Source organism: Mastigoproctus giganteus, chromosome 10 (assembly GCF_048544385.1).
Source record: "Mastigoproctus giganteus isolate SK-2022 chromosome 10, ASM4854438v1, whole genome shotgun sequence".
Classification (NCBI taxonomy): domain Eukaryota; kingdom Metazoa; phylum Arthropoda; class Arachnida; order Uropygi; family Thelyphonidae; genus Mastigoproctus; species Mastigoproctus giganteus.
The window spans coordinates 24,291,927-24,318,531 of NC_143584.1; the positions used below are offsets into that span (position 1 = coordinate 24,291,927).

A 26,605-nucleotide genomic window follows, 5' to 3' on the forward strand; every position below is an offset into this window, starting at 1 on the left:
AGTATGTCTGCCAGGGACAAAAGTTGAACATGTAGGACATATTTTTTTAGGTTGATATTGTTGTACACATTTGCACTACTGGCATTGAGAGTAGGAGATCTGAGGACTTTCTTAACATGTACAGAGCAATGTTGAGAAAAAGTCATGAGTTAGGGTTAAATTTGAAAGAGTCTACAATTCTGTCCAGACATAAGAAGGCGTACATGATGAAAGCCTTGTCAATCATTTTGGCCCTGGAAAAATTGTGCAAGGCTTATGGGGTAAAATTTTTCTCAGTGTTGTCTGCACTTGTTAACAGGAAGGATGGGATACACACTTAAATAGAAAGAGTGCCAGAATATTTTCCGGTGCTATCAGTTCTCGTTCGCTTCCCTTTTCAGTTCTCCTCTGAGCCACTCCATTCCCAGTACTTTGAGCTCGTTGCTTTTCTGCTCTAGTCTGAGGCATGATTTCCATTTTAATTCAATTTAATTTGAGAATACTAACTAAACTAATAGATACCCAAATGCATAACTTGTGAACAAAGTAGTAATAATACTACTTTGTTTACAAGTTATGCAGTAATAATATGTATTGCACTATCAAGTTTGTTATACATATTACACTATACTGTTATGTTTGTCAAGTTTGAAACAAATCAGAGGTTGTAACTTTTATCCAAAAGTAGCAACCTTATATTTTGCTTTTCTTGAATGTTGCAGGTAATTCTAGTTCTTTCTTGAGAGTGGAGTCTTGGTACTACATGCAATGTGAAAGTTTCATTAAGCAGTTTCTTTCATATAATGTTTACAATTTTATTTTTAATGTATTATTTTTTATCTGTTATTAGCCACTTTATGAAGCAGTTCTAAATGAAAACCCTTTGTTTGTTAAGAAACTACTAGATGATGGATTACCATTCAACTTTATTGATCAGGTAAATTCAGTATTGCTCCTATTATTGCTTGTAATATTTAATATATATTTTGTTTCTTCTTGTAGAATTATTAGTGTCCTTTCTAAACTAGACTCAGTGTGTTATTCATGAAATAAATATAATTAATCATTGTTAATATCTGTAAAGTTTACTCTTAACACATAGGGTAGAAGTGTTGGCTAGTCTTTTGAAATAATTAAGTAGTTATTTTCACTCAAACTGCTTAACGTCTATTAATTTATTAACAGAAAAATGGGGAATTATTCTCATAGCAGTTCTGTTATTGTAAATTTTATAAATTTACAATAAGGATAAAATTTATAAATCTATAAATGTTATTCTTTTAATGTAGTTCTGCTGGCCCCCTTTTGATTTTATTTGACCTCCTTACTAATTTTAAAAACCTTTTTTCCTTCCATTGTTTGAGGCTATATGTATTGTGTTGATAATTTGTTTTAGCCCATTGTGATCCCTTGGGTGTGGAAGTGCTGGAAATGATAGTGTTCTAATGATTGAACCACTGTGCTAAAAGATTAGGTATACTACAATTTTGAAAAGCTCATCATTAAAACTAGCTAAATAGGTAAATTCCTACCTTTGCTCGTTCATCATTCCAATGTGAAAAGTCCCATTTACTATGGATAATGCAGTGATATTGCCATGAAAGATTGTATCCAATGCAGGCAGTATTCATTAGTGGGCAAGCTTGGTTGCGTTGTATGGTGTGGACTGCAGGGGCCATAGCAAGTGCTGGAATTTAAAGGATCTTGAAAGGGATATGGTTGTGTTCCCACAATTCCACACAGTTGTAGGAGAGGTTAACAAGATTTTGCAATTGACAAACGAATGTAACAATTACAATTCTGTGATAGAAATGGGTCACTTCATCAGTTCAGGCCAATAAGACGATAGTAGTAAAGGGAAGAACTCACTACATCATCATACAAGGTGTGGCTATTAAATAACAAGACTGTTAAAATAAAATTAATATAATGAAATATTTCATACCTTACAAGTTATTCCTTTAAAAATAATTGTCTTGGGCTTGCACATTGTGTTCCATACTGTTCTTCCAAGCGCAGAAACATTTTTGGAAGTCATCTTCTGTAAGCCCTTTTAACACCTGGTCATTTTTTTTCTGAATGTCTTCAATGGACTGAAAATGGATTCCCTTAAGTGCACTTTTCAGCTTAGGAAGAACACAAAAATCAGAGGGTGCATGTTTACACACATGGATTTGTTTTTTGGCCAGAAACTGGCAAAAAGAGAGCTGTGTGTTGGAGGATTATTTTGATGGAGCGTCCAACCATCCTTCTGCAGTTCAGGTCTCTTCCTTCAAATTTTTTTCATGCAGCCTTGTCAGAACTTCGGTGTAGATTGATTGACAGTCTGATTCACCAAATCAGAAGTGGGATGTATTCAGCCATAATAATTCCTTTGATTTCAAAGAAAACAAAAAGCATAGTTTTCATTTTTATTTTGATATTTTTGCTTTTTTTTGGTCTGGGGAATTGTTTTGTCTTCCATAGAATTGACTAATCAAGATGAGCTACTGCAACAAAATCTAGGAAAATTGGGTTGATCGGCAGTTGAAGTTTAACATTGACAAATGCAAGATACTGTATATGGGTAGCAGTAATCCCAGAGTAACTTATCAACTGTGTGGTACTACACTTAAGTTAGTGAAAAATGAAAAAGACTTGATGGGGATAGTTGTGCTGTCAGATATGAAATTCTCTGAGCAGTGCAGATGTGATGCCAGGACAGCCCATGTGGTTTTGTCAATGATATACAGAAACTTTGCTAGTAGGGATAAGGAGGCGATTATCCCTTTATACAAGGCCATGATAAGGCTGCATCTTGAGTATTGTATAGAGGTCTGGAGGCCTCACTTTAGGAAGCACGTAGATCTGCTGGAATGGGTGCAGAGAAGGGCAACCAGATTGGTGAAGGGAATAAAGGAGTGCTCTTACCTAGAAAGGCTTCAGTTCTGCAAATTGCAGCATCTGGAGATTAGGCACCTGTGAGTTGATCTGATTGAGGTGTGTAAGACCTTGAATGGATTGAGTAAGCTGAATGTGAATGACATTTTTCCTCTTGCTGAGACTACACACATAAGAGGGCATAAATTTAAGTTGAGGAAGGATGGTTGCAGGATAGATATGTGGAAGTTTGCCTTCAGCCAGCAGGTAGTTGATTGTTTGAACAGGCTTCTATCTGTTGTAGAAGTGGATGGTTTGAATAAATTCAAGGAAGAGCCAGACAAATTCTTGGATGGGTGAAGTGTGTGATTTTATTTATTTATTTTTTTTTGATGCTATATAAGCTTGCTTTTTTGCATCATTTGCCACTACTACTACTACTACCAGTTTCTGGGTCATACTGGAACAGCCAGCTTTCATCACAATTAATTATAGTACTCAGAAAGCTTGGATCTTCATTTTTTTTTTCAGAACATCTTCACAAACTTGGAACCCTCCCTCTTCCTTTGATCTTCATTCAAAATTTTTGCCACCATCTTGATGCACTTTTCTCATGCCTAAATTTTTAGTTAAAATTTGTCTGTTTCTTTGTCTATAATGAGTTCTGATGCAACAATTTTAATGCTTAAACAGTGATCACTTCTGATCAGTGTCCTTCTTAGTCTTTACCAGTCTACATTTTCATCAATTTTCATGGATAATGCTGGACTGCCTGGTTGTTCATCATTTTCCACATTCTGTCTTCCTTCTAAAAAATCTTTTATGCCATTCAAATGCACTTGACATGTTATCTTTCCCATAAAGTTAACATAACTCATAACTTTCAGTTGGTGTTTTTTTAGTTTTGCTAAAAAATTGAGGCAGATTCGTTTTCAATTCTTTTATCTGTTATGTTTCCAGAAAATTGTTCCAAATGTGGTCTCACAATTGCCTTGAACTGCAAAATCACAAGGTAATGAAAATCTGTCTCACTGTAAAGTGAATGAACACGTTGGAATGTGACTTGGCAGACAACTAGGCGAAAGGTTCGTGGTCCACTGCTGTGCCTTTGTTTCACAGGTGTTTGTGGTGTGGTGTAGTGGCTTCGTGCGCAGTCTATTTAATAGTCATACCTCTTACGAGTGCTGTTGGTATCCTGTCCATTTTCAGCAGTGCCGATTCTATGCACAGATGTCTATGTATATTGTTGCAGATCAGATGCATCCCTTAAGGGGCATTTTTGTTTCTTTTGAGGATTGGATTTTCCAACAAGTCATTGTATTGCAATACTGTACCACATATGTAATAGTAATAGCTATATAGTGCAAGGAAGCCACAGGCTTTTGCTGCACTGGCCAAAAAAATAAAAATAGTTAAGAAAATACAAATTATTTGCTTCCCTCCTCACATAGGTTACTATCCAGGCAACCAGTTCCAGCAAGCAATGACTTGCTGGCTAAAAGAAAACTTCCTGCAATCTAGTCTACTCTAGAGATGTTTGATAAATCATTGCACCATGGGCTTTCCTGGCTGCCTGTTTACACTGCTCAGGAAACATCATATCTGTTGGTATTGTAACTTCCAGATCCCTTTCTTCCTGTACTGATTTTAATTCAACGCCACCCAAGTGTATAATTTATAATTTATTTTGGGATTGCTATTCCCCAAGTATAAGACCTTGCATTTTGCTGTATTAAAACATAGCTTTAAGCATTCTTGAAGCCTGTTCAAGTCATCCTGAAGAAGTACTGCTTGGTCCTGATCATTAACGACTCTACCAACCTTTACGTCATCTGCAAATTTTGACATAATGCCTTCTATACCTTCTTCAATGACATTTATGAAAATCAGAAACAACAGTGGTCCAAGAACTGATCCTTGGGGGACCCCACTTCTGGCTTTACACTGAAATGAAGAATATCCATTAATGATAACCCTCTGCCTTCTGCCCTGCAGCCACCCAGCAGTCCATCTTAGAATCTTTCCAGTAATCCCAACATGTTCCAGCTTATACAGTAACCTCTCATGAGGGACAGTCATGAGGCTTGCTAAAATTGAAATATTCTGTTGAAATTGTTCTATACACCTAGTTCATGAGTAACTATGTCAAAATAGCTTATCAGGTTAGTTAAACATAATTTTCCCATAATCACATGAGTCCTTCAGAATGCCATTTCTATCTAAATTCACTGGATTGCACTCTTAATCATTGCCTCTAAGATTTTCCCTACCACTGAAGTCAGACTAATCAGTCTGTAGTTACCAACTTTGATCTTAGAACTGCCTTTATGTATTAGTGATATGTTGGCACTTCTCCAATCCAAAGGAATCTCTCCCAAGTTCAAAGATGTCCTCATAATTAACTTCAGTGGTTCAGTACACTCCCTGGTGGCTTCCCTCAAAATTACTGGATATATGCCATCAACTTCAGGAGCCTTACTTGTGTTTATGCTTGAAAGTTTTTCTAATAAACAGTCATTTATAATTTTGTAATCACTATTTTCATATGGCTCAGCCTCACTGTCGCAGCCTCTTCTCAGCATGAAGGGTCTTTCTTCAGTAAAGACAGATGCAAAATACCTGTTCAGTTCATCTTCAACATCAGCTGGGTTATCTAAGCCTTTCCTACACCCAATGCACAAGAGTCCGATCTAATTTGCTTTCTTCTTTTGTATTTGTATTCACATACATAAAAAATTGTATTCACATACATAAATTCCTTTGCCCCATTCTTTGCTCTCTTAGCCAGTGCTTTCTGATATGCAGCCTTGGTCTTCCTAACCTTATTTGTGTCCCTGTTACAGATCAACTTGTACCTGTTGTAGGATTCAGTACTTTTCATTGCTCTGTAACTATCCCATGCTATCTTTTTCTGCTCCATTTGACTGGCCATCTCCATATTCATTCATTCATTTCAGCATCTGCCTCCTACAATATTTTCTTAATGATATGTTTGTGGCTTCTGTGATTTTCGATGTTAAGGTATTCCATAATTCAAATGTATTTTCCCATACTCTGCAAGCTGCCTAATTAATAGATGCCATATAGCACCTTAAACTGTCAGTCTCCTCTTCTGAAATTAAAACCCTTAACTACTGCAACATCTTCCTTCATCTTCCAACTGACAACTGCATGATGGTTCTGTATTTTAAGTCCTGTGATTTCGTCTGATTTGTGAGTAATGATGAGGTCAAGAATATTCTCACTCTTAATATTTTCTTTTATCATGCTGGTACAAATAATAATTTAGTTTCTTTAAAAAAATTTTACCCCAAGGTGTTTTCCTCCCACTTATTCCAGTGAATCTGGGGAAGATTAATGTCCCTCATAACAAGACACTTACTCTTGTTTGTCCATTCCATTTTCATGTAGAGACTCTCATCATACTCTTGACCTTCCTCTGTTCTGTAGATTACTCCCATTCTCATTATACCTTTGCATCCAACTAACTCATCATTCGAGTGTTGGCATTCGAGGTGAGCGGACGCGCTTCGTCAGGGCTCCTCAGTTAAGTGGATTGGATTACTGTTGATTAGTGCTTTTAAATATTTGATTTATTTAGATATTGTTGGATTATTTTGTTATAGGTTTTCCTGTAACAGTTTGATTTTAATAATATTATAGATATAATTTTTTAAAGTTAATTTTCTTTGATATTTAGCTAATTTTATAATGGTAGTTACGAGATCTGCCTTAAACACATCACAGGGTATCGTGACTCACACAGAAATAGCCAATGGCTATTTACGGGTGAGTCATGATTTAATCCGTTGCGGAACCTGTGGAATGTTTTTCAAGGTCGACCTTGTGACTAATCATAGCTCACCTGGGGATTCTTTTCTTTGTGATCAATGTAAGGAGTGCACCGATCTTAAATTACAATTTGGTGCACTGATGGAACAATTTGAGTCCCTGAAAAAATAGGTGCTTGCCCTTGAGAATAATGCATCTGGGAGCTCGTCAGGGACTCAAGACTCCAGCAATCTACCAAGCGATGCACACCCAATTCGGGTCTCAAAACAGAAAAACCAAGTGCAAACTACTCTGGTTAAAAAGGACATTGTTTTTTTATGAGACTCCATTGCCAAGGAAACGGGGAATATTTTTTTGTAATAAGGAGAGGTGGAGTAGAACCAGAGTATGTCTGCCGGGAGCAACTATTAATGATGTCACCAACAGATTGTCAGATTTTAAGGGGGGTAAAGAGAATATTATTATTCATGTGGGGACTAATGACATTAAACATACATGATCTGACGATTTGTTGGAAAAATACAGGACCATGCTGAGAAAATGCCGCGAGCTAGGCCACAATGTCTATGTGTCTGCAATTCTGCCCAGACACGATAGGAGGGATTATATGTTAAAAGCCTTGTGGATTAACTCAAGACTTGAAGGACTCTGCAAGGCTTTAGGGGGAGGAAATTTCTATCAGCATGGCCCAAACTTGTAGGTAGAAGAAATTTGTTTGGTAGAGACGGGATACACTTAAACAAAGGTGGTGCAAAAGTTTTTGCCAGTATTATTGAGGATACCTTAAAGGTTCAAGGAAACTGCTAGTTAGGGGGGGATGTGGGTAATACTGACACGCGTTTATCTGATAATATTGGTCAAAATAACTCTTGCACATACCTCAAGGGTTCTTATCTGTTATCCCAACTGGACATATTATCTAGATGTTCTGGGGGCAGAAACGTTTCAAGTGAGTGGGTAGCTAATGCCAGGGAAGAGAGCCAAAAAACTTCAAGGGTTGTGTTAGGGTTGTTAAATATACAAGGACAGTAAGTCTTAATTGTTTATATAGTAATGTTAGAAGTGTCGTCAATAAAATGAGCGAATTCGAACTGCTGGTTAAAACAAGTAACGCGGACATAATAGGGCTTACGGAGACATGGTGCCATCCAGAAATTGAGGATGATGAGTTTCAGTATGGCTTGTATAATGTATTTAGGAAGGATAGGGTAGATAGAAGGGGTGATGGGGTAATGCTTCTTATCAGAAGCAGCCTGAGTGCGACGATAGCTTTCTCGGATTCAGACGTTTCACATGCTAGTATAGAATCTGTTGGAAACAAAGGTATAATGCGAGTAGGAGTAATCTACAGACCAGGTGATTGTGAAGATTATGAGGAAAGCCTCTACATGCAAATGGAATGGGCAAGTAAGCATCAATGTCTTATTATGGGTGATTTCAATTTTCCTCTAATTGATTGGAGTAAATGGGAAGGAAACTCGACATTTATTCTACAATATCTAATACCTTCAGTTATCTTTATTCTACATTATTTCACATGGATTAAGAAATCTCTTTCGGTACATGATTTTCTTCCACTGTTTTCATTTATATGGAATTTTGATGTTAACAAAATGATTTATTTGAATGGAATGTTGGAAGAAAATAAATTATTACAGTCCTTTATTCACAAATTCCTTTTAAAGTGGGATGGTCGTTTGATATGATCTGCATATCAAAGCTGCATATGATCGGACTACAAGCTGCATATGATCAGATGGACGGTACTTAAAATTAATGCTTTGCTGTATCTAACATTAAATACCAGTATCCTTGAATAGATTATGATATGAATAATCACTCTCATAAAAATCATGGGTATAATTTTGGTGTTGATCTTTAAATTTTTTTTCTATCTATTGACCTTTAGCTAGCAAAGTTATTGAATTTCATTGTGCAATTTAAAGAAGGTGTACCTTTTGAGGCTGCAATTTATTGATATAGGATGTTTAATTTCTTAATATGAGGGTTTATTAAAAAGTTGTGACAACAAGCTAATAACAGGGAATTGCAACTTATCACAGTTATTTACTGCATTCTTTCAGTACAATCTTTGCCTGCTATAATCCTTTTACATGACTGCAGTAAATGGGAAAGGCCATCTACATAGCAGTTTTTATCAATATGTACAAGAGATTAGCCTTTAGCATGTAAACTGTCCTGTTTGTTTTCAAAATGGGGGCCTAGAGTAGTTTTCATTTAGCGAACAGTTTGAAGTTTTTGTGATATGTTGGGAGTTCAACATAGCGGAGGATCCAGTATTGCTCATTTCCATGATTACACCGGATACTTGAGAAGTGCTACCATGTCTCATTAGTATAAAATTTAATTTTCCCTCAAACCTATATAAATTTATGCCAAATATTTAAGCTTTTTTTTTTTGATAAAAATATGTGATATATCTTTTTTTATTTAAAAATTACAAAAGAGTTGACCTCAGTACTTCTCCATAGGATGACTTCTATACTCTACTCTCCAAGTAAGACCAATTTAAAATGCATAAAAACTTCTTTAAAATTATTTAATGTGTTCATCACTCTTAGTACATGAATGATCCGCCGTGCCGGGATCACAGCCAAAAGCCCCAACCCAACCCCGGACTCATCAAACCCTCCATGAAACCTTGAGTGACTGAAGACATTATATCAAATATATAAAAATAGACACTGATAAAAAAAATATATCATGAAATAAAATTTGCTAAATAAAAACACGACGATGAAAATAATTTACAAAACTTTCCTTCTTTAAGGGGACAAAGCTTTTCGACTTCCGTCGTGTTCACAGGTTGGAATACTAATGCACAATATGTGTGTGTTCGCTACGATATTAATAGGAGATTACTTGTTAATATGCATGCTTGCAAAAGCCCATGAATTTGAAATAATGAAATGAATCTCCAAAGCCCATGAATCTGAAACGGATGCTGTATCTAATCAAGTTACTATGTAATTTCATTTCTAAGCTTTCTGCAATCAGTAATTTTGTATAATTGTTTTGTATGTTTAAAAATTTAGTTTCATTGAACAGGAAAGTCTGATTCTCATTGATGGCATGAAGGGACAATTCTGATGCCGTGGCTTGTAGCACTTTAACCAATGCAGCATGTTGTTTTAGTCTCATGTCCAAAAGACATCTTGTCGATCCTACATAAGAGGAATTACAATCATTGCATGAAATGCTATATACTAGGTCATGAGGTTCTGTGGGAGAAGAGGGAAGGATGGAACAATTTTTCAATATGGAGTGTAATTTTTGTGTTGGTTTTGCTATTATTTTGAATTCTGTATTCCTGAGAAGAATATTAAGTTGCCTGTACCATTGTTCAATATATGGAATTGTAATAAAGTGTTTTTTACTAATTCTGTTATTGTGTTCTGTGCTGTCTACTTTGTCTTTAGCCTCTAGTCGTATACGGTTAATAGTGGTAAGAGGTTATCCCCTGTTTAAAAATCTGCTCATTAGTTCCTCAATTTCTGTATGTAATGTGGTCTGTGTTGTAGTGTATTTTTAAGCATTAATAAACTGATTAAATATAATGGATCACTTGCAGGTAAATGGATGGTAACTGTTATGATGTAAGAACATTCTGGTATTAGTACGTTTAAGGTAGATCTTGAACTGTAAACCATCCCCCAGCCCTTGTGAACGTAAAATTTACAAAACCTATTCATTCATTTTCCAATGTAAATTTTAACCTCATATGTATGTTATTAAAAGTCAGTAAAACATTGTTTGTAGTGTGCTCATCTGTGATGATAAGGATATCATTCAGTTACCTCCCATAAAACGTAATCCTAGGTAGAAATGGTGTCAAGTGTATTTGTTCAATTTTATTTAGATAAATCTCGTCGATTAGGCCACTAAGACTTAGCCCCATTGGCAAACCAAAAATTTGTGTATAGATTTTATCTTGAAAGGAGATGTAATTTGCATGGATTAAAAGTTTAATAAAGTTAAAAATTTCTTTTTTCAGAAAATTGGTCTGATTAATACTAATCAGACCAATTGTAATTCATTGTTTTCTTTGTAAATTGTTTTTTTTGCAAAAAAGGGTTGAATTACAATTTACCCACATGCATACTTCCAAAGAAACAGGTAGTGGTAGAATAATTGGAATTTTGTCTGAGGGATATTCCACATAAAGAATTATTAATACAACAAGTTAACCGAGTAGTAAACAACAAAAAGGATCCACAATTACCCAGGTTAATCAAAAATGAAATCACAGCATTGGTAAAATTACGGGAAAACAAGCGCATTGTAATACAGAGAGCAGAGAAGATTGATACTGTAGTAATGCTAGACAAGACAGACTACACTAATAAATTTAAGAATATTATATTGGATAGCACTACCTATCAAGAAGTTGATACCACGGTATTTGAGAATCTAGTCAAACAATATAATAAATCCCTGACAGAATACAGGAAAATGGATTATATCTCCATGGCACAACTAAAACATCTTAAGGCAAGGACTAATAATGTACTCGTACGGTTTGGGCAAGTAAAACTTCACAAGATGGGTTATCCTACTAGACCTATAGTCTCATATAAAAACTTGGCATTTGCACCTTTCGCCACGCATTTATATTACATAATAAAACATTTTAGACAAATACTGAAATTCAATATAAAAAAATACAACACTTTATTTACTAACTTAAAGGATCATAGAATAGGGGACGGGGATAAACTATTTTCACTGGATGTCGTATCATTATATACTAACATTAACATAGAATAATATTCTATGTTAACATTCTTCTCAGGGATAGCAAAACCAACACAAAAATTACTCTCCATATTGAAAAATTGTTCCATCCTTCCCTTTTCTCCCATAGAAACTCATGACCTAGTATATAGCATTTCATGCGAAGATTGTGATTCCTCTTATGTAGGATCGACAAGATGTCTTTTGGACACGAGACTAAAACAACATGCTGCGTTGGTTAGAGCGTTACGAGCCATGCCGTCAGAATTGTCCCTCCATGCCATCAATGAGAATCACTTTCCTGTTCAGTGAAGCTAAGATTTTAAACGTGCAACACAATTATGCAAAATTACTGATTGCAGAAACCTTAGAAATGAGACTACATAATAACTTGATTAAAGGTGCCCGTTTCTCATTTCAGATTTATGGGCTTTTGCACGCATGCATATTAATGAGTAATCTCCTATTAATATCATAGTGAACACACACATATCGCACATTAGTATTCTGATGTGTGAACATGGCGGAAGTTGAAAAGCTTGGTCCCCTTAAGGAAGGAAATTTTCGTAAATTATTTTCATCATCACGTTTTTATTTAGCAAATTTTATTTTGTGATATATTTTTATTGGTGTCTATTTTTATATATTTGACATAATGTCATCAGTCATTCGAGGTTTCGTGGAGATGGAGAGTTTAATGGGTTTGGGGTTGGGATGGGGCTTTCTGCTGTGATCCCGGTGCGTCGGATCATTCATGTACTAAGAGTGATGAACATATTAAATAATTTTAAAGAAGTTTTTATGCATTTTAAATCAGTCTTATTTGAAGAGTAGATTATAGAAGTCATCCTATGAAGAAGTACTGAGGTAAACTCTTTTGTAATTTTTAAGTGTTAATAAAACATAGGATATATTGAGCCATAGTGGCTCAGGCTCATAGTAATATTTTTTTTATGTATGAGATGTGGTTAGAAAGTTCCAAGAATGGCTTTGAGTAATTAAAGTTTATTTTAACTCTTTCAACATAAGGAAGTCTGTTGAACTTCCTTAAAAAGTGCATTATCACTGAGGAAGTTTCTGATGTTTTATTCTCCCTGCTCTCTTCTCACCTTCCGGTTTGCTTGGCTATCAAAACTTTATTGAAAGGAACTTATTTTGCGTTTTGGGGAAGTCCAGTATGTTGAGAGCACCAAATTGGTATTGTGAACAAGTTTGTTCCAGAAATGTGTCTATCATGGCAGAGAAGAATGGCTTTCTTATACCAAGCTTATAAAGTCATCTCTTGAACTTTCAAACTCCACCATGTACTAATAGAATATAAAATAAAAAATGTTGAATTTCTCACTAATGATTTTTAGTTTGGGGATGGTATTATTTTAATATTTAACTATTTTTAATTTTCAGAATGGACAAAGTCTTTTACATATATTAGCTAATTCTTGGAATAATTCTAATTTCAAAACTAATCGGATATGTTCAAGAGAAAAATCAAGGAAACAAATTGTATATATTTTGCACAATGCAGGATTGGATTTAGAACTCAGAGAAAAGGTTAGTGTCTCTAATATGACTGTCAGTGATCCTAATTATGTAAGAAACAGTATAAAGTGCCATTATACTGCATGGAAATGATTTCTTATAGGAACACAAACTGCATGTTATGTAGAAGTACTGAGGCCGATCTCCCTGTAGGTTGTCTTCAGTACTTCTACAAAAAATGAAAGTTACATTATACACAGCGTAACTTCACAGTACTGCCATCCAGCAGTTAATAGATGCCACAACATTATAGTGTTCAGTGTTATCCTATCATATTTTTCTCTGCTGCAATTCACTGTTCTTTCAAAAATTCACCTGGTAGTTAATAACTTCCTGCATATAGTTCTCTGCTTTATTTCATGATTTTCTTTGTGTAATGTGTGTTATTTCATTTTCTGTGTGCATACAGTGAGGAATTATCATAATATATGATATTTTATCTTCCTGTAAGAATTAATCAGTTTCTTGCAGTAAAATGTCACTTGCACTTAAGGTTAATACATTATTCTGATGCCATTATATGATTCTTTTGGAATATTGAAAATTTGTAAAACTCATTCAATTTTAAAATATCACTTTGCTGAAGATTTAGAATTCTTTTAAAGTATCTTTCTGTCTTTCTCCGTGCATTTTAGAGGAAGAATTAATGGTTACAAGAGCATGGGAAGTAAAATTTAAGAAATGAAAAATGAGTATCTTTAAAGCTAATTTTTCCTGCTATTTTCATTTTTAGTCTCGTTCATATATATATATATATATATATATATATATATATATATTTTTTTTTTTATGAAAACCCCAAACACAAGAGGTATTGGAACCTATAGTACTTAGTACCGTGCATGGGTTGGAGGTTGAGAAGACAAAAGAAGGTATTTGTTGACATTAGACTTGAACTTCTGTAGACTGTAATTTTCAGGAAATTTGTATGAAGGAAGGTTGTTCCAGAAAAATGGCAGTTAAATGTATAAATGAGGAAGATGAAAAGTTGGTTCTGTGGGTTTGAAGTTGGACAGTAAATGGATGTTAGCTGATGGCGGCACGTGTTTGGACTGTTTTAAAAGAGAGAGTGGGAATTATAGAAGCCACTTGTAGAAAAGGCATGCAGCAGAATGTCTATGAGACAATCACATCCTTTATTAATTCCACCTTACATATATATGTAAGGTGGAATTAATAAGTCAGATAAGTGTGAAGATGAAAGAGTAAATTACACAAAATAACAGAAGCTAATTGCAAAAGGATAACAGAAATATAAGATAATGTAGATGTGAAAAAGAAAGAAAGTGAATATCCTATATGTTGTAATGAATTAAGCAAAATTATAGGCTGAGTTGAAAACCCAATTAGAGATGAGGGAGCTGCAAAGTAAAAAATTAAGTCAAAATGATTAAATTAATAAAAGGAATAGTAGCCAGCATCAGATATGGGTGGGTAATTTGGCAATAAGTCGAAAAAAAGGGGAGTAGAGCAAATATGCAATGAAATCTGCTGTTAGCAAAGAGTAAAAATTGATACATTAGCATTAGTAGAGGCATATGATGCTCTGTAAGCAAGCTTACAGAACATCAGCCAGCCAAAAAAAACCCCTTCCCATTTCACCCATCCATTCACTCCAAATGTTTTTCTAGTTCTGCCTTGAACTTATTTAAGTTGTTGACCCCCTCTAAAACAGATGGAAGTTTGTTACAGCTATCAACCACCCGCTGGCTAAAGGCAAATTTCTGCACATCTATTCTACAATTGTCTTTCCTCAATTTGAATTCTTGTCCCTCTAGGTAAGTAATCTGAGCAAGAGGAAGTATCCCATCAGCAGTTTGAGTCTGCTCAAACCATTCAAGTTCTGCAAATTGCAGCTTCTGGAGACTAGGCACCTGTGAGGTGCCTAGTCTCCAGAAGCTGCAATTTGTAGAACTTAAGCCTTTCTTGGTAACACCAACCCTTTGTTCCACTCATCAATCTCATTGCCCTTCTCTGTACTCATTCCAAAAGCTCTACATCTTTCCTAAAATGAGGCCTCCAGACATGTATTCCGTACTCAAGGTGTGGCCTGACCATTGCCTTATACACAGGGACAATCACCCCCTTATCCCTACTAAAAAAATTCCTGTATATCATTGACAAGAGACCATGAGCTACTCTTGCTGCCTGTCTGCACTGCTCAGAAAACTTCATATCTGACAGCACAATTACCCCAGGTCCTTTTCATTCTCCACTACCCTGAGTATAGTACCACCCAGTTGAGCCCATCAGCTCAACTTTTCCAGATCCTGTTACAGTAGCGTACTATCATTACTGTCATTAGCAACCCTGCCAACCTTTATATCATCTGCAAACTTAGACATTAACTCTGATATACCTTCATCAATATCATTGATAAATACAGAAAACAACAAGCCCAACACTGAGCCCTGGGAGACTTCACTAATAACATTAGTCCATGAAGAGCAGTGTCCATTGATTACCACTCTCTGTTTTCTCCCACTCAACCATTCTTTTATCCATTGGAGCAACTTGCCATACTGCTCCAGTTTGTACAGCAGTCTTCCACTTGTCACAGTATCAAAAGCTTTCCTAAAATCCAAGTATATGATATCAAATTTTTTTTTTTTTTTTTTTTTTGCATCCAGATCCTTTGTGACCACATCATAGTATCCATTCAAATTAGTCAGAAAAGACTATCCCTTAACATGCTGTGTCTGAACTGTAATTGTAGTCTTGTCTAGATAATCCTGCACTGCTTTCTTAACCAGTGCCTCCATTCATTTCCCTGGAACAGAAGTTAAACTAGCAGGTCTTTAATTACTCATGTCACTCTTTGATTCCCCCTTTGTGAATTGGATCACACATTTGCACATCTCCAGTGCATGGGGGGCCTCCCTTGAGTTCAAGGAAGCTTTCATATATTGTGACTAAGGATTTGCTAACTTCCTTTGCTGCACAAGCTACTAAACTTTACAACCCGCTTGGTCACTGGTGGAACCGCTCCTGCCTCCACGTGGCGGGGCCGGTAACCTGGGAGAAGAAAGCCACTCTCCCGGGGCGAAAAGGAGCAAACATGGAATTTGACAATTTCCCTCCAATTGAGCCTCGGCGCTCATGTCCTAAATCAAATGATAATGACCATGACACATCACAGTCGAAAAGACTGAGGACTGACACAGAGCAAAAGGAATGTCCATCTTTCCTTATCTTCCACTCCTTGTCAAACAAATGCATGAGTACACTCTCCCCGTTTCTGATACAGAAATGTTTGGAAAATATAGCAGGTTCACCTAAAATGGTGAAAAGACTTAGATCGGGTGATTTACTAATTGAAAGTGTGAGCCGTCAGCAATCAGAGACTCTGCTGAACCTCTCAGCCTTTGGTGGTATTCCCGTGCAAGTTACCCCACATGCGACACTAAATGCCTCCAAAGGGGTCATCACTGAGTGGGATTTGATTTGATTAATGTCACAGAAGACGAATTAGTCCAAGAATTAAAAGAAAAAAAGTCACACATGCTAAGCGCATCATGATCAAAAAAGATGGCCAGCTGGTTCCAATGCGGAACATCATCCTTACGTTTGGCACACCAAATTTACCATCTAGTGTTAAAGCCGGCTATCTCAATTGCCGTATAAGACCCTACATTCCTAATCCCATCAGATGTTATAAGTGCCAAAGGTTTGGACACTCTCAGACCGTCTGTCGAGGGGATGCTGTGTGTCCAAACTGTGGTTCAAAATCCCACGCACAAACGGAATGTGATGCGGAAACACCACATTGTTCAAACTGTCAAGGCCAGTAGTTTCAATCTACCTATCACCAAACAAAGAATATACTTATAATGACCTAGAAGTACTTCTACTACAGATCCCTCCTCCATTTTGTTTATTTGGAGATTTTAATGCACACCACCCGATCTGGGGCTCCCCACATACAGACAGACGAGGTAAAGTTCTGGAGTCGCTGCTTGACAAACACAATCTAACACTGTTGAATACTGGTGCTGATACTTACATCCATTTCTCTACTAGAACAACTACAGCTATAGACTTGACAATCTGCTCTCCAACATTGTATCCACTCATCCGCTGGACAATCCGCTAAACAGTAACCATTTTCCAATAATTTGCGAATTCCAAATAACTAGAATCCCTCAGGTAAATAATTCCTGCTTAAAATGGAAATTTTCCAAGGCCGATTGGAAGTTATTTGCTCTCAGTATCTCATTCAGTGATGAAATTATCAATTTCCAATCCATTGATGATGCCACACAGCAGCACATCACATCTCAGATTCTGAATGCCGCGACCAAGGCCATACCAAAAATGCGTACTGGTTCGTTTAAACATGCCAATATTTGGTGGAGTGAAGCGTGCCAACTTGCAAAAAAAGAGAAAAACAGGGCATGGAACCTGTTTCGTAAACATCCAACTACCGAGAACCTTATAAATTTCAAAAAACTGAAAGCAAAAGCGCGATTCGTAAGGAAAAAGGCAAAAAAAGATTCTTGGATCCAGTTTGCCTCTACTATAACGAAGAACACAAACAGCAGAATAATCTGGAATAAAATAAAACTAAATGGTAGATTTCTCCCAGCATCCTCTCCAATACTGAGATGGAATGGACAAGATTTATCATCTCCAGTTGAAATAGCTAATGCTCTAGCAGAAAACTTTGCCAATATCTCAGATACAGCTGCATATGAACCATCTTTTCAGCAACTTAAAAGAAGGAATGAGCAACGCAAATTAAATTTCAGTACAAGAATAGCGCTCCCATATAATCAACCCTTTACAATGTTGGAGCTGCAGGTTGCTCTAAACAAATCAAGAAATGGGGCATCAGGACCTGATGGTCTTTATTACGTCATGTTACAACACCTAGACAAAAAGGCTCTAAATTCCCTATTGCTTTTTCTGAATCGGGTCTTCTCCGAAAGCTATTATCCTCGCTCATGGTGTCATTCAACAGTGCTAGCTTTTCCCAAACCTGGGAAAGATCAGACGAATCCATGCAACTATAGACCAATATCCCTTACCAGCTGCTTGGGCAAGACATTGGAAAAGATGGTACACGATAGACTTGTATGGTACATAGAATCCCACTCAGTCATCAGTAGTAATCAATACGGCTTTCGCAAAAACCGATCCACATTAGACCTTATGTTGAAAGCTGAGTGTAACATACGGAACGCCTTTATTCGGAAAGAACATCTTGTCATGGTGTGCCTGGATATTGAAAAAGCCTTTGACACCACCTGGCGCTATGGTATTCTGCAAGACCTATATGCTATAGGACTCAGAGGTCGACTCCCAATGATCATAGAGAGTTACCTTAAAAATAGAACTTTTCAAGTGAGTTATCATAATGCTGTTTCGCAAGCTCTTATCCAAAGAGAAGGTGTACCACAGGGATCGGTACTCAGCGCTACCCTCTTTGCTCTTAGGATAAACAATTTAGCGCAGAACATCTTGAGTAACGTAGAAATCTATCTTTATGCTGATGATCTTGCGATATCTTGCCATTCACAGAATATGCGTTCCATTGAACGACATTTGCAGCTTGCAATAAACAAAATAGTGTCATGGACTTCACGTAATGGTTACCGTCTATCAGCAACCAAAACTGCAGCCATTCACTTTTGTAAAAAACGCCAACTACATCCAGAACCTGAATTATCACTGGAAAAACAACCGATACCAATTACCAGCAATATCCGATTCTTGGGCATAACTCTTGACACTAAACTGACATTGCAGAAACACATACTACAAACGCGAACTGTCTGTATGAAAAAGCTGAATATACTTAAAGTCATCTCATCTATGACATGGGGAGCTGATCGCTATACTCTACTCCACCTATACCGGGCCTTAATCAGATCTCGATTAGATTATGGTGCTCCTGTTTATGACTCTGCCCGAAAGACTCTGTTAGCCTGTCTCAACACAATACAACATAGTGCGCTCAGAATTGCTCTTGGGGCGTTCAGGACTTCGCCGGTGCAAAGCTTATATATAGAGGCCAATGAACCTCCACTCCACCTTCGGAGAAAGATGCTGCTCCTCAATTATGCAGTTAAAATATATAGCCTTCCATCTCATCCTATCTGGTCATACCTCTATGATCCACAATGGGTAAACCTTTTCAGAAATAAGCCTCTTGAAAACAAACCTACAGGAATCCGTCTACGAGAACTGATTCAGCAGTGGAATATGCAGTTGGCCAATTTACATCAAGACAGAGAAATTGTACAGTCTCCATGGAAAGTGTGTATACCTTCGTGTGATGACTATTTCCGACGTTGGGGGAAACACTCCCTGAACAATCCAACCATTCAGAAACTACATGCAGCTCACTCTTTGGCAAATGCAGACACTTTGCAAATTTATACTGATGGCTCTAAAAATGACACAGCTGTGGGAGCTGCTGTGGTGCTACCAACATCAACAGTGTCTGTTTCATTATCACAAGAATGCAGCATTTTCACTGCAGAACTCTATGCCATTAAGATGGGTTTGACCTTACTTGCTCATGTTTTCACTCCGAAGACTATTATCTATACAGACTCCTTGAGTGCAGTGACAGCCCTCCAAGGCAATTCTCGCTATCCACATCCACTAATAAATCAAATAAGAACTGAAATATCCGAATTTCATAACAATAGGCAGACTGTCACATTCTGTTGGATTCCAGGGCACACTGGAATACCAGGAAATGAGAGTGCAGATAAAGCAGCAAGAAACCCCACTGATAATAACCACATCCGGATTCCTTACACAGACTACAAATCAATCATACGCCGAATTTGCAATGAAAAATGGCGAGAAATTTGGCATAATCAGGTAAATAACAAGTTACGAAATATAAAACAGAATCCACAGCTATGGAAATCTAGTTTCCGTTCAAACAGACATGAAGAGGTTGTGCTTGCCAGAGCACGTATAGGTCATACCCAACTTACACATTACTATTTATTGCGAGGAAATAATCCACCTCTGTGCTTCCACTGTAATTCAACGCTAACCGTAAAACATATTCTTATAGAGTGCACTCACTATCAGTATGCCAGAAACACATCATTCCGATGCCTATCAAATTTAAATGAACCTCTTCAAATTAGACATATGATTGGAGACAACTCCAATTTACCTGAGTTTTTCCACTATCTAAAACAGATTAATATATTTATGCTCCTATAAACCCTTTTTATTAATCCTTACTGTGTCTCTCGACAAGAACAGGCGCAATATGGCCAAAGTAGCTCTTGCGCCAAAAAAAACCCAACAACAACAACAACTTCCTTTGCTGCTTCCTTTAATATAACTGGATAGATCCCAACCACCCAGGAGCCTTTCTTATGTTCAATTTCAACAATTTCTCCTCCTCTTTGCTCTCAGTTATTACAAAATCATTTAACTTCCTGGCAGAGTTTGATAAACTTCTGGCATTCACCTCCCTGAATAACTCCTCATGTGTGAATGTAGATGCAAAATACTCATTCAGTTTGTCAACTACCTCAGTGGGTGCATCACCAGTTGAACCATCGATGCCAAGTGGACCAATCCGATTCATCCCCTTCCTTCTAGAGTTTACATAAGTAAAGAAATCTTAACTGTTTTTCTTTGTATCATTTGCCAAAGATTTCTTGTAGTCTGCCTTTGCTTGCCTAAAGTCCTTTGTGACTTGATTACAGACTATCTTATATCTACCATAGGCATTTGTGTCTCCTGATAATTTATATGCATCCCATGCATTTTTCTTCTCTGCCACAAGTTTCACTAGGTCGTCCAACATCCATTTAGGCCTAAACCTTGAACAGTATTTCTTAATTGGTATGAAAAGGCTAGTTGCTTCCAAGATTAATTCCTTGAATGATTCCCATTTAGAATTTGCTGTTGGTAACATCATCAGTTGGTCCCACTGTATAGAATTTAAAAAATCCCTGAGACCACTGTAGCTACCTTTTACGAAAGCAAAAACCCTTCCCTTAACTCCTGATGGCAGTGACATCTTTAGGTAAACCCCACCTCAGTACATTGTGTTCACTGCCACCTAGTGGTTCCTTTATCTGCAGATTCTTAATGCAGGAAGAGTCACTGCTGATAATCAGATCAGGAGTATTACTCCTGGTTGCCTCTCGAACATGCTGCTGTAGAAAACAGTCATCCAATAAATCCACAAAAGCCTTTCTAGTGTGTGAGTGACCTACCCACAAGTTCCAGTCCATATCTGGGAAGTTAAAATCCCCATTATAAGACAGTCTGATTTACTGGCCCACTGTTTCTCTGTACAGTTGTTCATTGTACTCGTCAGATTCATCAGGCCTATAACTCACTCCTACTTTGTTTTCCGATAAGCACTGGGAAAATTTTGTTTTCCCAGTGCTTATCTGACATCAAACTGACTCAACACTTCGTTCTCCAGTAATGTCAACAGGATGCACTTCCTTAGATTTTGTTTCTTAACTAACAGCATCATCCCTCCTCCCCCTTCTATCCTTTCTGTACATATTGTACCCCCCAAATTCCAATTCTGCATACCTTATCTGTGTGACACCATGTCTCTGATATCCCAACAACACCAGCCTTTGATGTCTTCACCAGCACCTCAAATTCATGATCAGATATTTCATCAGGGGACTACCCTACAGGGGACTATCAAGGACTGCAGAAATGCAGTCATTGATACATCATGTATCAAGGACTGCATTTCTATACTTGTCTATACCTGATGAAGAGAAGCAAATTTAAGAATAAAACTAAAAGTGGGACAAAACTAAGTGAGGATAGCAGTATAACTTGCAAAAAATATAGAGAAGGTATTCCCAATGCAGTGTATGTTATGTGATAAAATAAATTAAGGTGAATTAAAATAGAAACAAAATTAAAAACTAGGTGCTTACAATGCAGCTAAGATGCAAAAAAAAATTAGAGTAGATTAAATGAGAATAAAATTTAGAAATTTGATTAATGTAAATAGAGGTTTGTTAAAAAGAATTTAGGTAGAATATGTAAGTAGAATCTGCAAGTAGAAATTAGTGCAAGCAAGCCAACCGGGCTAACCGGGTGGGTAAAGTGCCTGCCTGGCAACCCAAAGGTAACGGGTTCGAATCCTGCCTTGGGCTTGGAACGGAGTAAATTTAAAAACTTTGGGAGGTGCGTTATGGCCACAGAAGCTGATGCGCCAACAACTAACAAAAAAAAAAAAAAAAGTTCAAGAAAATGTATAAGACTAGGGAGAGAATTGAGAATAGGGAAGGGATAAAAGTGTAGCTAAATAGAGGTGAAGATAGTGAGAGATTAAGGATAGTAGGAACATTTTTTTTATCACCCTCGTATTGCACTAATAGCTTTACGAACTGGAAAAAAAATAGAAATAGAAAGTATAAAGATAAAAAGTTAAGAAAAAGATATTAAAAGTACTGGGTTAGCTGGGATTTTAAAGCCCGTCCTTTTAGTAAGGAACCTGACTGTGTGAGTGTTAGTAATCAGAAAGAGACTAATACCACATGCTTGTGTTGTAGGAAACTAAAAAATAAGAGCCGAAAAATAAAAAGTCAATAAAAGGCTGAAAACAAAAACCAAAAGTCTTATGAAAAAGTAGATAGGATAGAGTATAAAATCGATACCCGGAACTTTCAAATAATGCATACTAGTAAGAAGAGGTAGGAAATAACCGTGAGAACATATTCGATTGAATTGATGAATGTAGCTAAAGCAGTAACAGATTAGAAACAGTACTTCAGACTCATAATAACTTATAGTAAAAAAACGGACTTGAAAGAAAGCTGTGAAAAGAAATAATTAGTGACCTCTATAGTTGTTTTTGATAAAATATGTGCATAGAAATATACAAGTGGAGTGTTGGCAAGGAGAAAGTATATATACAGCTTAAATTATAATGCAAATAGGTGGCTGGAAGATATATTTGGAATAATTAAGTTCTATAGACAGAAAGTCAAAAGATAAATGGAAAGTAGGAATAGAACAGTCTAAAATGAAAGAAATATATATTTAATATAAGATATTGAAAACAGTAGTGACAAGTCCAGCATATAAAAAAGGAGCATATACAGGGTGTCTCAAAAATATTGGTACAAACGTTTAGGGGAGGTAGGTAACATCTAAAGGAATGTGAATCGAATAGGAACCCATAACTGCCGACCAGGCTAGCCGGATGGATAAAATGCTTGCCTGGCAACCCAAAGGTCACGGGTTCGAATCCCGTCTCGGGCTTGGATCAAAGTACTGCAAAAACCTTGGGAGGTGCATTATGGCCACAGAAGCCGATGCGCCGACAACTACCCAAAAAAAAAAAAAAAAAAACCCCATAACCGGAAACGTCATGGGAAAGTAGTAGCAGAGGCACAAGAAGCAGAAATGACACAAGACAGTAATTAGTGGCAAACATTTATTTGACATAATATTAACAATGGAGTATGAGATGGATGCATTTCATGATGTTACAACAGATGCTCGAAGGTTCCACCATGAGATGCAATGCATGCATGACATCGACGCAGCATGGATTGGTGGACATGGTCGACACAAGACCATGTCTGCCAATCCGACAGAAATGACACAAGACAGTAATTAGTGGCAAACATTTATTTGACATAATATTAACAATGGAGTATGAGATGGATGCATTTCATGATATTACAACAGATGCTCGAAGGTTCCACCATGAGATGCAATGCATGCATGACACCGACGCAGCATGGATTGGCGGACATGGTTGAACACACCTGGAATTTCTTTAACAGTAGCAGCAGCACAGACGAGTCTCGCCACGAGATCCATTTCCATCTCCACAGGCGATTCATACACGATAGATTTTAGGGCCCCCCCCCACAGAAATCAAGGCTCGATAAATCAGGTGAGCGTGGGGGCCAGGTAACGGGTCCACCACGGCCAATCCATCGACGCCCAAAATGCCTGTTCAAATGGTCACGAACACACCTTCCATAATGGGCAGACCCCCGCCCTGTCATGTTGAAACGAAATGTTGCGTCTCACATTTGCTGGAACATCGTCAAGTGACCCTGGTAGAACTTGTTCAAGAAAGATCCGATGTTTAGAGGAGTTCATGCGGGATGGTAACAGGTATGGGCCGACTAAGCAGTCACCGACCATACCTGCCCACACATTTATTGCAAAGCGATGTTGTGCCGTGCGTGTGGGCGTACACCGTGTGGGTTGTTGTGAGCCCACACATGAGCATTGTGCTGATTGAATAGGCCTTCCCGAGTGAAATAAGCCTCATCCGTGAACAAAACATAGGCTGGAAAATTCAAGTCTTGAACTCTCTCTTGGAGAAACCACTGCGCAAAAGCCACACGTGCAGGATGATCTTGGGGGAGTAGTAACTGAACCCTTTGGAGATGAAAGGGGTGTAAGAAATCGTCGTGCCAGACACGCTGTACACTGCAACGATCCACTCCTAAGGCAGAGGCAACAGCACATGTGCTGGTAGTGGGATTATTCTGGACGGCATTCAACACACTTTCTTCCATTCCAGGAGTTCGCGTCGAATGTGGTCTGCCCGCACTACTCCTGTTACCTCTAAATGACCCATAATTGCACAAATTTTGATGCACACGTGCAAACAAATGGTGGTCCAGTACATGTCTGTCTGTCTGGGAAGCGTTCTCCATAAATTTGTTGAGCGGCTCATCCATTTCCCTCTGCTAATCCATACACTAGGTGCATGTTTGCCAGCTCACAGTTCGTATATCGATGCATGCTCATGCGGTGACTACTGCTTGAATTAGTAAACCAGAAATTTTCCCTCTCGCAAATTGATGAACAGTGCCGTGTACCGACTTACGGTGACGTTTCCGGTTATGGGTTCTTATGCGATTCACATTCCTTTAGATGTTACCTACCTCCCCTAAATATTTGTACCAATATTTTTGAGACACCCTGTATAATGAATGTAGGCCAAAATTAATAGACTGGAAACCTAATGGTAGGACCGCTATGCATCAAAGACTATGGAGGCTGTATAAGTAGAGCCTTATTAAAGTATGCAAAATAATTTAAAAATCAAGTTAGAATTGTTCACATATCTCAAAGTGACTAGTTTGGTTTGTAACAGTAATGAGTAACATGAAATCCTTGGATGGAAAGGACAGAAATGATGTAAGGGTTAAATGTAGGTCAAGAATAATTGTCTGTAGTCTAAATGGTAGGGTTATATTGCAATAAGAGCTATGAAGACTGTATGAGGGAGACCTTACTGCAGTTTGCTGTTATCTTGTATGGGATGTGGTTTTGGTGCATTATAGCCCTAGTTGCTGATGTGCCAGTGAAACCCAAACAACCAACCAACAACCAACCTTACTACAGTAAATAAAAATCATATTGAAGATTACAAATAGAATTATTCAACTAATTGGAAGCGAACAGGAACAAAAGATAAATCCAGTAATAATAAATAAATCCAGTGGTGATATAGTGGTGAATAAATCCAAAGATGGCTCAATAATGAAATCCATTGTAAAAGTTGATTGAAGACCAAATGGCAGGGTTATTATGCATCAAAACTTTATAAAATACAAACATATTTTAAAATCCAAGTTAGAATTGTTCACATATATCGAAGTGAAAGTTTTATAAACTTTTGAAGGCTGTATAAGTAAAACCTTATTAAAGTACAGAAGCTTATTTAAAAAAAAAAAAAAATATATATATACAGTGGAACTTTCTATTATGAACTTCCATTTAAAGAATTTCTCTATATTATGAATTTTTTCTCAAAACATTGCACCTTGAAATGAAATTACATGTAAAATTAATATAAGGAAGTGTTAATCTCTATAACGAATTTTAAAAAAAATTAGCAAAATCATTTTTGAAGATTTTCAAGCATTTACTGCTAAACAGCCACTCAAATATGACCTTCTTCCCTCCGAAATTGCTCATTAACATCTGGAATTAATCATCCTTTTAGCGAACACTTGTGGCCATTGATGCCCATAGGAGGGTCTTTGTTTCATTTTTGTTTGTTATAAAACTAAATGGGTTTTCTTAAAAGTGGTCATAAAAGTTGCAATAAATAGGGTAGATATGAAATTGAGGTTGGCTAAGGGGAAAAACGAAATTTGTTGCAGGTAAATCTTTAGCGCACTGTGGTGTCAATACATAGAATGCTTCGGTAGTCGGTTTTTAGTAATGCCTGCTGTTCCTCCATGCTGTTCCTCCAACTGTTGCAATCTTCTTCTCTTACATTAACACTTTCTCCACAAATAACCCTTTTCATAATTCTGTGGTATTTCTTAAATTTATCCAGCCACCCAGTGCTCTGATTAGACCGAGGTTCAAGCCTGTCACCACCAAATACGAGGATGCGGAAAAGGTCAGGGAATGACCACCGCATATTCCCGGAGCAATATGGCCTTAGTTGCTAATGCTCCTAAAAATCAAAATAACAAACAAACAACAACCCAGTGCTCGCATTAAATTCTGTATGTCCAAGGGACTGTGCAAATTTCAGAGCTTGTTGCTTAATTATTGGACCTGATATTGGTATATTCTTTTCACGTATCATTTGCACCCATTTTAGAACAGCTTTATCAACATCTTTGTATATACACAACTTAATTTGCTTCTTGTCTGCTCCTCCTTCAATTGCATTTAAAATTGATTCTCAATTTTTTAAAATTGTAGATTAACTGCTTGCAGGTAT

The 26,605-nt window shown here is 37.1% G+C and overlaps 1 protein-coding gene across 3 annotated transcripts in view; it reads left to right on the forward strand.

Moving 5' to 3' along the window:
• The window catches only part of LOC150078876 (uncharacterized), a 203,973-nt gene that overhangs the window by 31,194 nt on the left and 146,174 nt on the right, over positions 1-26,605 (forward strand). For all 3 annotated transcript variants that reach the window (XM_090382404.1, XM_090382406.1, XM_090382405.1), the window contains exons 3-4: positions 830-916; positions 12,790-12,936. In XM_090382404.1, the coding sequence (XP_090238530.1) occupies positions 830-916; positions 12,790-12,936 (234 nt within the window). The remainder of the gene's footprint in view (positions 1-829; positions 917-12,789; positions 12,937-26,605) is intronic.